At 28.2% G+C, this 15,585-nt stretch overlaps 1 protein-coding gene and 1 long non-coding RNA gene across 3 annotated transcripts in view; one reads left to right on the top strand and one right to left on the bottom strand.

The window, feature by feature from the left end:
* LOC129958042 (uncharacterized) overlaps nucleotides 1–6,060 on the bottom strand; it is a 43,072-nt gene extending 37,012 nt beyond the window's left edge. Inside the window, exon 1 of one of the 2 annotated variants that reach the window (XR_008783108.1) lies at nucleotides 5,886–6,060. This is a non-coding gene — a long non-coding RNA (uncharacterized LOC129958042). The remainder of the gene's footprint in view (nucleotides 1–5,885) is intronic. The other variant, XR_008783109.1, reaches the window with a different exon arrangement.
* The window catches only part of LOC129958040 (rho GTPase-activating protein 15-like), a 44,329-nt gene that overhangs the window by 15,636 nt on the left and 13,108 nt on the right, over nucleotides 1–15,585 (top strand). The window contains exons 5-10 of the mRNA XM_056070192.1: nucleotides 6,330–6,434; nucleotides 6,760–7,035; nucleotides 7,205–7,345; nucleotides 10,050–10,145; nucleotides 12,407–12,505; nucleotides 13,606–13,702. Of these exons, the coding sequence (XP_055926167.1) occupies nucleotides 6,330–6,434; nucleotides 6,760–7,035; nucleotides 7,205–7,345; nucleotides 10,050–10,145; nucleotides 12,407–12,505; nucleotides 13,606–13,702 (814 nt within the window). The remainder of the gene's footprint in view (nucleotides 1–6,329; nucleotides 6,435–6,759; nucleotides 7,036–7,204; nucleotides 7,346–10,049; nucleotides 10,146–12,406; nucleotides 12,506–13,605; nucleotides 13,703–15,585) is intronic.

The raw sequence follows: 15,585 nt of genomic DNA, 5'->3' as shown, positions 1-15,585 counted from the left end.
TGGTTGTTGGAACCAATTTTCAACGGCACCTTGGGCCTCATTATTGTCGGCAAATCGTCGTCCCTTCAGAGCTTTCTTGAGTGAACCGAAAATGTGGTAGTCACATGACGAGAGGTCCGGGCTGTAAGGGGGTTGTTCAAGAACCTCCCAGGGAATGGCCTTAACAATGTTTGGCACGCCACAGCAGAACGATCACTACCATGCGGGAGGATAACCCCACTTGACAGCATGCCACGTCGGTGGTTCTTGATATTCTTTCTCAGTTATTGCAGTGCGGCACATTACGTGACAACAATGACAGCCTAGCCTGTAGGTAGCCATTCCAACGGTAGTGGGCCATTGATGTCGCAGAAACGCATTAACATGACTTTACCAGCTAAAGGTGAGTGAGCCTAAAGGTGAATGAGCAAATGAGCCTTATACGGCCGTGCGGATGAAGGGTGTCGCCATTCTTTGCTCATACTTCTGGTGACGGGGCAGCGTGAAAATGTTTCATCCTCGGTAATGATTCTTGAAAAGAATTGATTTCCCATTTCGTGGTGCCATATTACATGGAAGCAAATATGCAGTGAATCTTCTGCTCTTTTGTTCTGATGTTTCGGCACGCAAACATTTCGGTATTGCAACCTTTTATGCATTATTGTTCATAGACATTACCTCTGCTATTTCTCGAATGGTGATTCGCCAATTAATTCTCACGAGACGGTTCATATTTGCAACTGCTTCCTTGGTGATAACCACATGTGCTGGACTAGTCTTGACCTGTCGTCAGTACTGCTTCTTCCACTACGAAAATCCCTACACCATCGGAATACCGATCTGAGACACATACACTCCACGCCGTATACATTTTGCATTCGACGACAGATTTCCCTAGTTTTCACATTTTCCGCTATTAAAAATTGCATGACCGCGTGTTGATACCGTTTAGAGGCATCCATGATGCGAACGATTCCTTTTAACGTGCCCCCACACTATCATACACGCATCTAGCGGGATGTGACAATATCGCATGTATTCCCAGCACTCTGCGCCCTTTTTAGGAGCTTGCGCAGTAATCTTTCTCTTCAAATGACGGAGTTATTACAGGAATGCCATTTTCATTTGGGCCACCATTATACATTATAGTCAAATGCAAAGACATTACAAAATTTAATTCTAGATATTCTCATTAATTCGATGTAAAAAAATATAGGATTATAATAGAACAAATCCTAATTAAAACTGTGTGTTAAAATATAGCTCATATATATAAGAGCTATAATTTCACAAATATGAGAAATCTTTTAGAGATTAAAAAGTCATGGAAGGAAGAATTGCTCAATAGTAAAATCAAGCTGTTAAAAAATCCGTACTAACAACATAAATTTATAGAAAAGTGCTATCGGTGGTGAATTTTCTTTGGGAGGGTGAATTAACTTTTTGTTTCTTAGAAAGGATGGATTCAATATTTGTTTATGACATCTTAATCCTATGTAAAAGATAAAAAGAATTTGTTATGCTCTTTTGGAAGTTAGTATGTAGTATCTGTTGTCTGTACTTATAATAAAGCTCAATGTGTGTGTGTGTGTGTCTGCAGGCCACAGGCCAGACCGTTCGACCTACAGCTACCAAATTTGACACATGCATACCTTGGAGATCGGGAATGTGCACCTCGCGTCCCTTTTTTTGAATTTTTAATTACAATTTTAATTATTAATTAAAAACTAACTTTCCCGCCAAAAAATCTTTTTATTTCCCCACTGCCAAATGAGTAAGGCTTCAGTTTTTTTCCCCACGCTAACGAGGATAGGCTTAACTTATTTTCGGCCGATTATTTCAAACGATTCTGTTTATTTCTTTGATGCATTTAAAATTAAACATTGTTAATTAATCATTCTGAAGTACTTTTGAATTAAAATAAAACAGAATAAAGAAAATTAAAAATTTCTAATCACCGTAGCGTTACCCCAGCTGGCGTAGAAAATTCACGTGTTTGCGTTACCATAATTGGCGTTGAAAATTCACGCATGCACAGTGTGTTCTGATTGTTGACAATTCCATTTTCAACGGATACGGACTTGGTTTTGAAGGCTTAACATATTTCCGACCGATTATTTCAAGCGATTCTGTTTATTTTCTTACAGTTTGATGCATTTAAAACTAAACATTGTTAATTAATTGATCTGTTCATGATGAATCTCAGAAAATTTTGTAGAAAACTTCTCGTGATATTACATAAATTAAGAAAGATATTCTTTAGTGCCCATAAAGTTTAAATACTCAGCGACTCTATTTTTACTCATATTAAGAAAAGATGCTTTGTTTCAGTAAAAAATGTTCTTATATTAATTGCAGTTTAACCATTTCCACTTTAATTTAAAGCATAAATTCTACGGGAGCTAACAGAAAATTAGAGATATACATATTACGTTATGGCTGAAGGCCTTTAAAATATTATGAATGAATTATATGACTATCAAAATTTGAAGATTTAAAATATTTTGATGAAGAAGCTATTAAAATAGGAGTAACATAAAATATTTAATTATTAAAATTTTAACGAGCATTAAAATTGGCGAACCGTCTGGACGCCAAAGGCAGCTAGTTGTTTTATAAATTGTGATATTCATGTGATGAATAAGACTCATCGTTTCTTCATTTTATTTTTATTTGAGGGTTTTTATTTTATTTATTGTTGACATTCGATTTGCAGTTACATGTAAGCAGTTAGTAAGGACATAATTTCGGATGGAGGTCAGATAACAATGATGACATCAAAATTGATTTCCCTGTTACTTGAAAAATGTTTGCCTTTTTCTTATATTAATTGGTTTGCCATCTGCTGTACTGCATATCTTTGCTATATAACGAGTAAAAAGAAGATCCAGCCTTTCAATCTAACTATTTATTGAGCTTCTCTTAATTTGTTCCATGTTTTAATTAAAATGTAGTTCTACCTCATGATATTTTAATTTTTTACATACATTTATATGAAATTCTGTGCTATGGTTAGGGAGGCTTGGCATAATGGAGCTTTATAAAATTATACCTTATTTATTTTAGAGTTGCAACTATAAAAGGACAAAATTTATATTTTTGGAGTTTGTTCACACTGAAAATTCACCTAATCATGCAAAGTATACACATTTGCTCTCACTGCATACTGTATTCTTGTGGTATTCTCAAGGCAATCATGGACTTTGTGGATGCTGAGAAATTGTTGATCTTTTTAATTAAATACTCCATTGAATACTTATTAATATTTTGTTAAAACAGCAAATGCTGAATACTGAAACAAAAAGTGGTAGTTTCTGAAATAATTACATTTAGAGACAGAACTTATTGCATGTTTAAATTTCTTTTGTTAATATAAACTTTTGAGACTTGAAAAACTTAAGTTGTACTTTAATTTAATGAGACCTTACTCTACTGATTGACATGTGAACATTAATTTCATAACTTCTACATCTGAAAATACATTTTAAATTGAATTGTTCTCCTTTTTTTAGGTTGAATTTATTATGATGTTGTATTTTTGAGAAAGCAATTATAGCTTGTTTGAAATTGTGAATGGAAAGGGGAAATAGTCTCAATGTAATAGATTTGTAAAACACAAAAATATGCAATGATTACGTATATTGAATCTTAAATTAACCACTCAGGTATTTAATGCTAGTTTTCATTAATTATTATGTTATTGAGGGATGTTCAGTAACTGGAAAAGTGAAATTAACTGTAGTAAAATGTCTTATTTTATTACAGTTAATTAATAAATATTAAAATTGTGATGATATTAAAATTATGATGAAATTTTGTGAAATGTTAAAATTATTGAACAATATAATATGCATGAACAAAATTTATAGCATGATTGATATATTATTATAAATATGATACATATTAAATGATTTTTATTGAAAAAACATAAAAATTCATTCAATTGTAAATCAGTATATATAAGACAGAAAGAATGATATATCATTATTCTGATGCACCAAAAAAAAAGTTCTTTGCACAGTTTATACTTGTGTAAATTAATTGTATCTTATGGATTTTATATGTTCAAAGATTAATTAATTTTAATTAAGACGATTTAAATTGGTCTTATAAAATATCTTATGCAAAATTTTTATAACACAAAAATATTGATACTGATTATTTGAAAGACATAATATGTGCACAAAATGAGAAATTTTAACTTCCACACAACAATTCTTTTGGAAAAAAGATTTTAAATTTTTATTTTTTTTATTTTTATTACTCTGGTGACCAAATTGATTTCTTTTTCTGTTCATTTTTCATGTAGTCGCTCTTTGTGATTTTAGAGAATTTAACTAACTGCCAACTTTATTGATTGGATCTCCTGTGATTACTACCTTATTGTATTCTTTTGTAAGCAATATGGAGTAAGTAAGTGCGAGTTTAAAAAAGTAGCCAGAAATTTAGCCGTTTATTTGATGATGTTGAAAACTTTTCAATCTTTTTGCATATGCAATTTGAAGCAAAGTGGTTTCTTATGAAAAGTGTGTGAATAAAAAAGGAGGACAAAATAAATTAATAGGATTTAAATGTATGTCTTAATTTACAAAGAAATCTGCACAAAAATGAAATCCATTTGTCCTTCAAAGTAATAAAATTTTGAGACAAAAAAAACCCAACTCTTTTCTACTTCTGTCTTTCAATAAAACCTATTAATTTAGAATCTGAATTACTAATTATTCAAAACTCTTATAAGATATCTTACCAAGATATAAAAGCATTTTTTTTCTGTTTGTTTAGATAGAACTGAAAAATTATCTTTTCGAAGTAATATGGAGAGCATGAAATTTTGAACTCTCTATAGAGGAAATTATATGCATGATAAATTGAATTGTGATAACCCTCAGGAATTTAACTCCCAGTCCATGGTGTTTTCACGTTTTTAGGAATGACCCTAATCTTAAAAATACTATTTTTTTAACGTGAAATTTTATTCCTTTATATCACAGGCCTGTCTTAAGAGGAAACAACATCTTCGGTAGGATTATCTTTTGTTCCCCACCCATAGCTCTGAATCGATGACTACTTATTTAAAAATGCACACAAATAGCTTAAAATAAATATTGAATATATTTCCCTGACTACAATTCCCACAAATAAAACCCATGACATCCATATTTCCTTTGCTTACCCTGTACTTCAGTATTGCTGTATGTAAATTCTTATGGATGAGAAATTGAAATGATTATAGATGCTATATTTCAAATATGTATTTTAAAGCTGTGTGAAGAATTATGGTTATATAACTCTTAAATTAGATGTATTCAATAAAATAAAAAAAAAATGAATGTCGTCATTAAAAGATGCTACTTTAATCAATCTGATTTTGCATTTTGATCCCTAAAACTATTAAAATTTACTCCTTGAAAATATTATTAACATGTCGATGATAAAATGTACGGCGTTTTAATTTGTGTACATTTGAAATTTAATACACAGTGAATCATTATTATACTTCCTGCATTGATATTTTTTTTTTCTCTATTGCTTAGCCTGATATGTTGATACAAGCCTACATTATAAAATAGCTGCTTTAAAAAAAAATAATGGTTAAATTCTTCCCATTTATAAAAAATAAATAAATAAATAAAAATCTGTTTACAGATGCTAATAATACAGTAATTGAATTCAGTGAGTGTGGTTTTAAGAAAGTTAAGACCAAAAATTTATTCATTTGACTTGTCCATTAATCAATTTTGTTTCTTTGAAATTATATTAGAAATCTGTTACATTTCCTCTAATCTATATATTTTTGGGGGGCTTCAATTTTTTTTTAAATTTAAAATATTGCATTTGGCAATATTGAAGTTCAGGCAAGTTCCTTTTGCATTAAATTACTTAATAACAGGAAGTTTTTTACTTACCCCTTGAATTGCTTAGTTTGCGCTTCGTTTGCCTGATGCCATTTTCTTGAGCAATTTCTCCTATAGCATTTATTATTTTACTTCTTTACAGCAGAAAAATGTTTGTTACTTCAGAGGAAGCAAGAAGAAACAAATGGTGGAAATTTGCTGTTTATGAACTTGTAGTTTTCATTTGACATTTATTAGGAAGTAAGAGGAAGTGACCTTTGGCAACTTCCTTCCACTGATACGCTCACATAACTTCCTCGTTTCTTGTCAAAGACATATCTCAGTGTTTCTCATCCTCTCAGATTATTTGAATATAACTGATTTTTATCCGATGGGACTGAAAATAACTTATGGTAATGGGAGGTCTTCTTGAAATAAAATTTTCAGTGCTGCTTCAGTACTGCTATTTTTATCTTTAAATATTTTATTTGTTTCAAATTGTTTTTTTTTATTTAGTGGTATGCATCTGCAGATGAAAATGGACGGACTTATTTTTATGATGAGGATAATTCTGAGTCTTTGTGGGAGCTACCGGACATTTCTGTATCCTCTGACTTTGAAGTAAATAATTTGATATTTTTAATTAGTTATACTAATAGGTATCTTTTACCTCATATTATTGTAGTACATCACGGGAATAATTTTTTAGAAATTTTTTTCTTAATTTTATTCTTTTGTACTTCACAATCATTTTTTTTCTGAACAACAATAACTGAACCATTTTTTAAAATTTAATCTAGATATAGAACTAAAATTGTTACTTGATTATTTGATTTGAATTTCAAACTTTGGCTGTATTTTATGTCTCATTTATGCAACTCTTTTGAAGTTTTTGGGAGAAATCTAAGTTTTTTTTTTTTTTTTTTAATTCTTTTATTTTTTGCAGGAGTCTAAACAGTGCCAAGTGGTTGAAAATTCTTTAGAATCTTCTGATAATTCGCAGATAGCTCAAGATGTACCTATTGCAAAATCCAACAACGAATCATTAACATCGCCAAAACTACGTAAAAAGGCTCCTAAATTACCAGTTCCAAGGCAGTTCAAAACAAGATCTTTGATAGTCCCTGAATGTGTTAATTTGACTGGTTCTGAAGACAATAAAGGTTACTTGCCCCCATCATTTGGAGAAGGCTACTGGCCCTCTGTTCAGGATGGTCATTTTGTAAGTTTTCCAAAAGTTAATGATTTTACTTTTATTGCTTCTGCTGTGGATTAAGTAATACAGGATAAGTGTTATTATAGCTATGCTGTGTAAAAAAAATCTTATGCTACGATGTTTTCTTGCTTCGATTTTATGTAGATAATATTATTTCTTTTTCTTCTGTTTTTAGTCCATTACACGCAAAGGTACTTTGAATAAGACAAAGCTTGTTGAAGGCGGCAAGAGAATAAGAAAAAATTGGACTACATCATTTGTGGTTTTAACTGATGTTTTCTTGTTATTTTACAAAGATATACGTTCAGCTCATCTAGTAAGTTCTTTTCACTATTTGAGTTCCCTCTAAGATTATTCTTTTTACTATTTGTAAACAAGATGTGAATTTTTAAAATTTTATTTAAGTTTTTCTTTGTTATATTAATATTATATAAATTACACATCATAGCTAAATTGTAATTTTTTTTTATATTTTAGTGAAATAATTAAAGTTAATAACTAGTTAAGGAAATGGCTAGATATGTATTTTTCAATTTTTAGCTTCTTTCTTCAATTATTTTATCAACAACTATTGCATTGGAATTTGTTTTAAATGAGGAAAAATTATGACTGTAATTGCTGTTAGCTGTCTCTTTTCTGAATTACCAGAAATATTTTTTTAATAATAAATAACATTTAAAACTATGTATGTCTTCCTAATAGAATCTTCATAAAATATAAACATGGTGTGATGTTGGTTTGTTGAAATGTGTAGGAGATAATTGCTTTTAACTCGATTATTTCTTTGCTTTATTAGCAGTAAGAGTTTCATCTTTTCGCTGGTTAATTTATTATTACTATTATTATTATTAAACTATGACCAAGAACTGATTAATGCACTGTCAACAAGGGCTGAAGACAGAATGTGGGAAAGCATTCTTTTAGGCATGGTATTTTTATGTGATAGAGATCTCAGTATTAGACAAAGTTATCGAAATTAGACTGGGAAACATGGGATGATCCAGAATCCCAGGCAACTCGATAAATAAATTACTTTTAAATTAATCTAAAGCATAAAATCAAAGTCACTTTTAATTTTGAATTTAAGTGGTTAGAAAAGGAATTAAATGCTAAGAACATTAATAATTTGATTTTATTATATATGTATTTATTTAATTCTTAAAGTGAATAGGTTGAAGTTATATGCATCAATGATGCAATTATATAAATAATTTATTTTTCTGATAATTACAAAATGTGCATGTACACTGTTAGAATATTAATTTGAAATCACATTTCATAAGGCAAGTGCATTAATCAAAACTGATTTTAAAAAATATTGTTATTTGCTTATAATGTAATATTATAATTTCAAGAACATTTTAAAAAGTTAGCTTTTCAGAATCATAAAATAATTGCAATGGTAAAGTTTTTTTTTTTTCAAATAAAATTTTTAGATTTGAAGAGAACATGAATTACAAAGCTATTTCTGCATCTCAAAATCGTTGTGTAGATACAAAAATGTTAATGCAGTGCAAGAAAATAACAGTTAACATTCTTATTTTGATATAATAACTGATATCCTTTATTATCTTTTATGTTTTTATTGGCAAAGTAATTCATTATAAATTTTTGTGATAAAGATATCCAACTTCATTTCTCATAAAATACAAATGTTACAAATTATCATTTTTTTATCTGCTAGATTTCCAAGCCCTCAGCAATATAGACAAAGTTTTAGTTTATACTTTTGGATTCAGATATGGTATTTCAAATTCTCAGATTTGCAAAACAATTTATATATTTATAAAGTTTGCAAAGGGAAATATCAGTATGATATTTGCCAGATTCATATTCGTAATATAATGGAGTCTTTAACCGCAAAATGCTTCTATCTCTGTTTGGTGCTTGCAAAGTTGAGCATGTTTTTATGTATATTATTGAAGCATGCTAATATTGTTCTGAAGACCTGTTTTCTTTTAATGCTTTTTTCTTATCTAATTTATCAAAATCGTTTTTTATATTCATTACAATATTCTTATTTTGCGTTTTTTTTTTCTCTCGTCTAACCTCTTCAAAAAAAATTTTGGAAGGAAAAATTAATTTTTAACCAATTTGCAGTAAATTGACACAAATATTCATCTTCTTGATTTGTGTTTGTGATAATTAGTATTGTAGTTATCAGTTAAAATTAGAAAATCAGTTTTCTAACCTTTTTGCCTATTTATTTCATTATTTATGGGCTGCGATGTTCTGATAATAAGGTATCGACTTCGTTCCGGATTCGAGGAACAATTTCACCGACGAAATGCTGTGTAAGCAGGTCTGGTACACTTTTTTAAGTCCGTCGGGACTAATGCCCTCCTGCTTCTGTGGTCGGAAAGTTCGGAGGAGGGAATGCCAGCTCAAATGTTCAAAGTTACGAGCCCGTCCCAAAATAGCCTTAACATTGCTTTTAATGGAGTGTTAATGTTAACTAAATTAAAATTATCTTATTCTTTAAGAAATTTATCACTTTATTTTTTCCCCCTTCACAAAGAAGCAGAAAGAAATTGAAGAAATAGATATCTGTGAATATAAAAGTACTATCAAATGTTAAGTAATCACATGCTTATTACATCTTGATGCTTAAGAATTGTTTGAATTATTATAAAAAAATTTCTTAACTTTTTCACTCTCAAAATGATTTTTTTATCATTGCCTAGATTATGTATGAAGCAAATTTCATTTTTTCAGGTTATATAACATAAAAATAACGTTAAATTTGTTCTCAATTTTCTGAAACTTTTATTTTTTAAATTTGGAAAGTGTGAAGATTTAAGCTGTTATTTTTTTATCTTTTATTTTTTACTTTGAATATTGGTAACTTCTTCAAATATAATATAAAAATAAAATCCTTAATAAGCGATAAGCGTTGCAGATTTAATGCTTGCTGATGTCGAACTTTGAAGCACTATATAGTGTTGAAAAAATTATCTTTCCAATTTAAAAAAATGATTTAAAATAATGATCATTAAGTTGCTGAATATTAATTCTTGTAGGCTACTCCTGGGATAAAACCTGAACTTTGTATAGATTTAAATGGAGCATTAGTTGAGTGGTGTCCTGAGAAATCTAGCAGGAAAAATGTTTTCCAGGTATTATTGTTTTTAATTCTTAGCATTTATGTATTAAAATTGTAAATTGTGTTTTGAAATATTTGCAATATTGGACATTATTTATAATATTTTGTTGTTTTGTCTTATTAAAAATGTATTTAACGTATAATCTAGAATGCAGAATAGGCTTGTTTTATTTGCATTATTATTTTGCGTGTTTGATATGCTTTTCAGTGTATTTTTAAATCTTAACATTTGCTCTAAAACTTATTATGTTTGTTAATAATGCATAAAGTAGTTTTAGTTACTCCCAGATGTTGATAAATCAATAAAGTATCAGTGGGAAAAATGATGGGGATAATACCAATCCCCATTTGAATTTTGCAGCAATTTTGAAATTAATTAATTTTTTTTATTACTATTTGATGATGAAGTTGGCTCAATGGTTATTTCTTCATTTTTCTCAAATACAAAAACCAACTGTCGGTAGTTGTTGAGGCATTGCGACTTCTCCATATTTATCACAAATCTTTTGAGTGGCTTTAACAGTCTTAACACTTTGATTAAAGGTTAAAAGTAAATATTGAAACTATTCAGTTTTGTTGGCTTCATTTTCCATTTTAATTATCTGAAAATGCAAGGAAAAATAATTAAAATTTAAAAAATAATAATAAATCAAGATACATTAACTTCAAGAGCATTATATTCTCTGTCCCTGAAAATGAAACATTTTGCCTCTACATTTTAAAATTTGACGAGAAAAAAAACCCGCTTATGAATTATTTTTAAATTACATCTGTATTTCGAAACTGAGACAAAAATAACTCCTAGCAAAATCATAAACGAACAGATGAAATAGAATACTATAATCTGTATAAATAGAATAGGCATTTCAAGGTCACGTGATTTTACCATTCTCCAATTTTTTTCTTCTCCGTTACCGTGGGTTCGATAAATTTTGCTTTTTCACCACACCAGTATGTTTTAATAAAAAGTAGGAATAAGAATCAGAAAGTTGATTATTCTGGTTACCATTTGAAAGTTTATGTGTTACCAAAATATTCTAACAGCATGATGATTTTCTATGATTTTTAATTATAGCTTTATAAATATTTTGACATAGTTATTTTTGTTGTTAAAAATTAAAAGGTAATGCAAGCAATTTTATTCAATCGTTAAACTTTTGAGATATTTTCTTCGGTGAATTTAAAAAACTGAAAATTCTACTTGGGAATTATATGAAATAATTAAAAGTACTTGGTTTGTATATTGAATCTGTTTTTGTCACCCTTTTTCAAAAAAAAAAAAAAAAAAAAGAAGGTAAATTTTATTATCATAAATCTACATGTTACAAATATTAATTATTTACAAAAACATCAAAGCATTTAAAAATGAAAGAAAAAAAAATGTTCACTGGAATCAGAAATAATTACTCTATTTTGGGAAAAAAATCATGAACTTTTAAGATAAATGTGGCCGATTTTATAATTTCATAATTTAAAACATAAATTGCTTATTCTACCCTTAATAGTTTGAAGTGCTGAAAAAAAAAAATGCATTAGAAGTTTAGTACTTTTAATGTTATGATTTGTAAATTGTTCATTGCCATAAATCAGCTTCAGCTCTTTCGTATCCATGATTTTAGCGTTCATGCTAAAAAGAGCATAAATTGGATACCTGTATACCATAATTATGTAAAAATTGGGCATTGTGTCTATTGACAAGACATGAAATGCTCAGCAGGTAATCATTTATTTAGATAAAAAAATACGTTACTTATTGGCAATGAATTGGCTAAGCATAAAAGTCTTTCATTAGAATTATTTTTGCTATTTATCTGTCTTTCTCGTTTATATAAAGGAGTGCTTTTCAAAACCTGTTTCAGTCAAAAACCTTTAAAAATAGATATTGGATTGTTGTGGTGTTAATGTTTCATTATTAAGAAAAATATCTAAAGTAGACCTGGAATACGAACATGCAGATAAAAAATTAACTGTCTGACTTCTCACAGAATATTCCTGCATCATTTAGACTTACTTTGTATGGGATACATACATTAATTCTTCTTTTTTGCTACTAGTAAATCACTTCTGTCATTTTCTATTTTTTAGATAAGAAAATAAAATGTAAAAGAGAAAATCCGCCTGGGTTGTGCATTGTAGTAATTTTGTTTGCTTTAAAATATTTGATATTTTATTTTTGAATTAAAAATATTATTTTCAATGTTAAATTTAAAATTGCATGAATTTTTTTGTTTAAATTAATTAATAAAGAAATTAATTTTATTTGTCTCTTTTCAGATAAGTACTGTTCTTGGACATCAGCTTTTACTGCAAGATGATAATGCACAGACTACAAGAGAGTGGTTTGAAACAATACAAGCTGCTATTATGAATCTGGTATGTAATCCTTTGATTTACAAAAGTAATTTAAAATCATTTTTAAGCAAAAAGCTTTGTATATTTACTTTAGTTTTAGGAATTTTTTAATGCAATATTCATAGATTGGGATTAAGAGAAAATAAGTGATGCCTGAAATGTTAGTTCTGAATCTTTTATATGTATTCGGATTTTTTTTATTATTATTTCTTGTGGCAATAATCAGTATTTACCTGTGGTGCTTCAAAAGAAAAAAAAAGTTATGAATTCTGTTGAATGTTTTTATGTCAATATTTTTAGCTATTATGAGTTATGTTGAAAAACTCCTTTACATTGTTCTTAATGTTTTAAATACTTAAAATACTTCTTAATGTTTTAAATACTTCTGGTAATACTTGCATATCAATACAATGAAGGATGAAAGACCAAACTTGATGAGTCTCTTTCCAAGTTTGAAAAATATCTTCCAAGTTGGAAATTCTGACAGTTTTTCTTTATCTTCACATGGAGAAATCTTTTCACAACTAAGTATTGCTCATATTTGGATATGATATCATGGTAAAGCTGTTTACTATTTTAATATGAATATATTGTAGCTTCTTTACAATTTCTTTTATTTTGATTACATATCTTAAGTGCTTGATCATCATTTTAAAATTAAAAGCAATAATTTGAATACTGATATTTAATATATATGCTAATGCTTCCACTCTCTATTGGATGTTACATCATGTATTTTAGAAATTTAAATTTACTGTTAGATTTAAGCAGTTTGTGTGTACAGATAAATATCAACATTAGCTAAAAAATGGCTGAAATTTAAAGGAATGAATAACTATTTTATATAAATAAATGAACAACCTTTTTCAGAAACTAGTTGTAGTGATTTTTTAAAACTAAATTTATATTGTTTAGTAAACTACTATTGCAAGTGATACTATTTTTATTATAATTTTTATCATTTATAATAACAGAAATTTGCACTTAATATTTGGTTTTGTATGAATTACAAAATTCATTGAAATGGTGTGTGCACTCTTGTTTTGATAAAGGAACTGTATTTTGCAGTAAAAAATTTGTTAATCTTGATATTTTTCTCATGTACATTTTTTCCCATCTAGCCATCTGGTATCGAGCAGGCTGATGCAAAATATTCTTTTAATCGAGATGACGGTGGTAAAAAAGATGTCAAACTCTCCCGTTCAAAATCTACTAAACGTAAGTTTTTATTTATCTCTTTGGTATGGTAGTAGTAAATGAATTTTTAAACATGATACTTTCTCTCACCTTCAGTAAATTTAAAGAATCTTAAATATAAGTAGGTACTCTATGTATAATTTTTTAAGTGGTTATAAAAAGGGCTTATAAAAATATGTAATTAAGTAACAGCTTCACCAAGCTATTCATTTAAAAGTATACTTAAGAATGTAAACATATTTTGAACTAATGTAACCAGATAAAAATATTCATTTTGTTCATTTTACTTTATATAATGTTCATTTGTGTTGTGAAGACGCACGTCTTTTTTCTGTGATTGACGAATAAGGGGTTCAATGAATTCAATTTTCTTCATGTTCTGGAATTTTTACTGGTAAAATAATTTAAGAATTTCATGTGATTGGCAAAACAAAACTTTTTGAAGCATACGTTTGTTAATGTGAATTCTCAGGCCGTTTCAGAGTTATCTGGCGTTTCTAAGGCGAAGGGGAAAAAAATCAAATCATATTAATATATACTTACATATTCGCATGAACAGCTACGAAAGCAGATTAAAAAATTTTTATTGATCTTTTTATAGTTAACAGTACGGTATTAAAATTGCACAAAAACGTTTTTTCATTGATTTTCATTAACTCATATTTTAAACATCAGTTATATATTAGTCGTTAAAATTAAATGCATAGTGCGAAATTTAATATTTATTCTGATAATGTTTCATGTATTTGTTCTAATAAATGTTAGAAATAATGTATTATTATCATGGGACCAGTTCCCTTAGGCACAAATTTCCACTGCAAGCTTACAACGTGCAGACATCGAATTTAAGATTTTCCTGCAAAAGTCAAGAAGTAAATGCACAGAACAGTTTGCTTCATTTAATGAAGATATTCAATTAGATGATTTTTATTCTAATGTTTTGAAGTCCAGATTTTTTTTTATTTTTGAGAAGTCCTAAAAATAATTATTTTATTATATGATAATGTGATTGTGGAAAGTGGATTTAGTATCAACAAGGATATGCTTGTAGAAACTCTAAAAAAAATACTTTAATTGGTCTAAGAATTGTGTATAATGCCATAAACTTTTATAGAGGTGTTTTAAATGTTCCTATTTCAAGAGATTTGCTACAGTATGCAAAATTAGCATTGCAAATTAAATTGTTGCAAAAAAAAAAAAGCTGATGACTCAAATATCTGCAGAAGTTAGAAAAATTGATGCTCAAATATATGAATTGACAAAAAGGAAACGTTGTAATGCTTTTTGTTAAGTAATCATTAAATGACTTGTATCATAATAGCAAGAATATTATTTTGTGCTTTATTCCACCCAATTCCTTAACATGTGAATTTGTCTTGGAAAAATTCTAGGCAATAATAAATATTTTTTTTTCTGTTTGTTAATATAAACATTCATTTAATATATTATTTCAGGCAATGTTAAATTGTACCTTATTTCCCTTTGCTTTTTCTACTGATAAAACTACGAGAGTATTTTTATTCTGTTGTAACTATTGTGATATTTGTCCGATTCCTCTTGTATTGCATATACATGTAGGGAAAACGTATGGAATTTTTTGACCAGATTTGAATGGCTACCCTGTTTTGAGGAAAGCATAAGCAAAGAAAATGCTTAATCATCAATTCTGATTCTATTAAAATTATAGGAAATATTTTGATTCTTTCACATATTAATTTTTAACTTAACAACTTCCCAATACATATGTACACAGAAGTTTAATGTGGGAATAATTTTTTTGTAAATAAATATTACCTTATTAATGGAATGCATTTTGTTTAATATTATAATTCATTATATATCTTACATAAAAATATTTTTATTTCAGTAAATAAATAAAAATAATAAAAAACATTAAAATCATT

Source organism: Argiope bruennichi, chromosome X1 (assembly GCF_947563725.1).
Source record: "Argiope bruennichi chromosome X1, qqArgBrue1.1, whole genome shotgun sequence".
In the NCBI taxonomy this organism is placed as follows: domain Eukaryota; kingdom Metazoa; phylum Arthropoda; class Arachnida; order Araneae; family Araneidae; genus Argiope; species Argiope bruennichi.
Note: the sequence above shows the minus strand (reverse complement) of the source record. Positions and strands in the feature narration are given on the sequence as shown.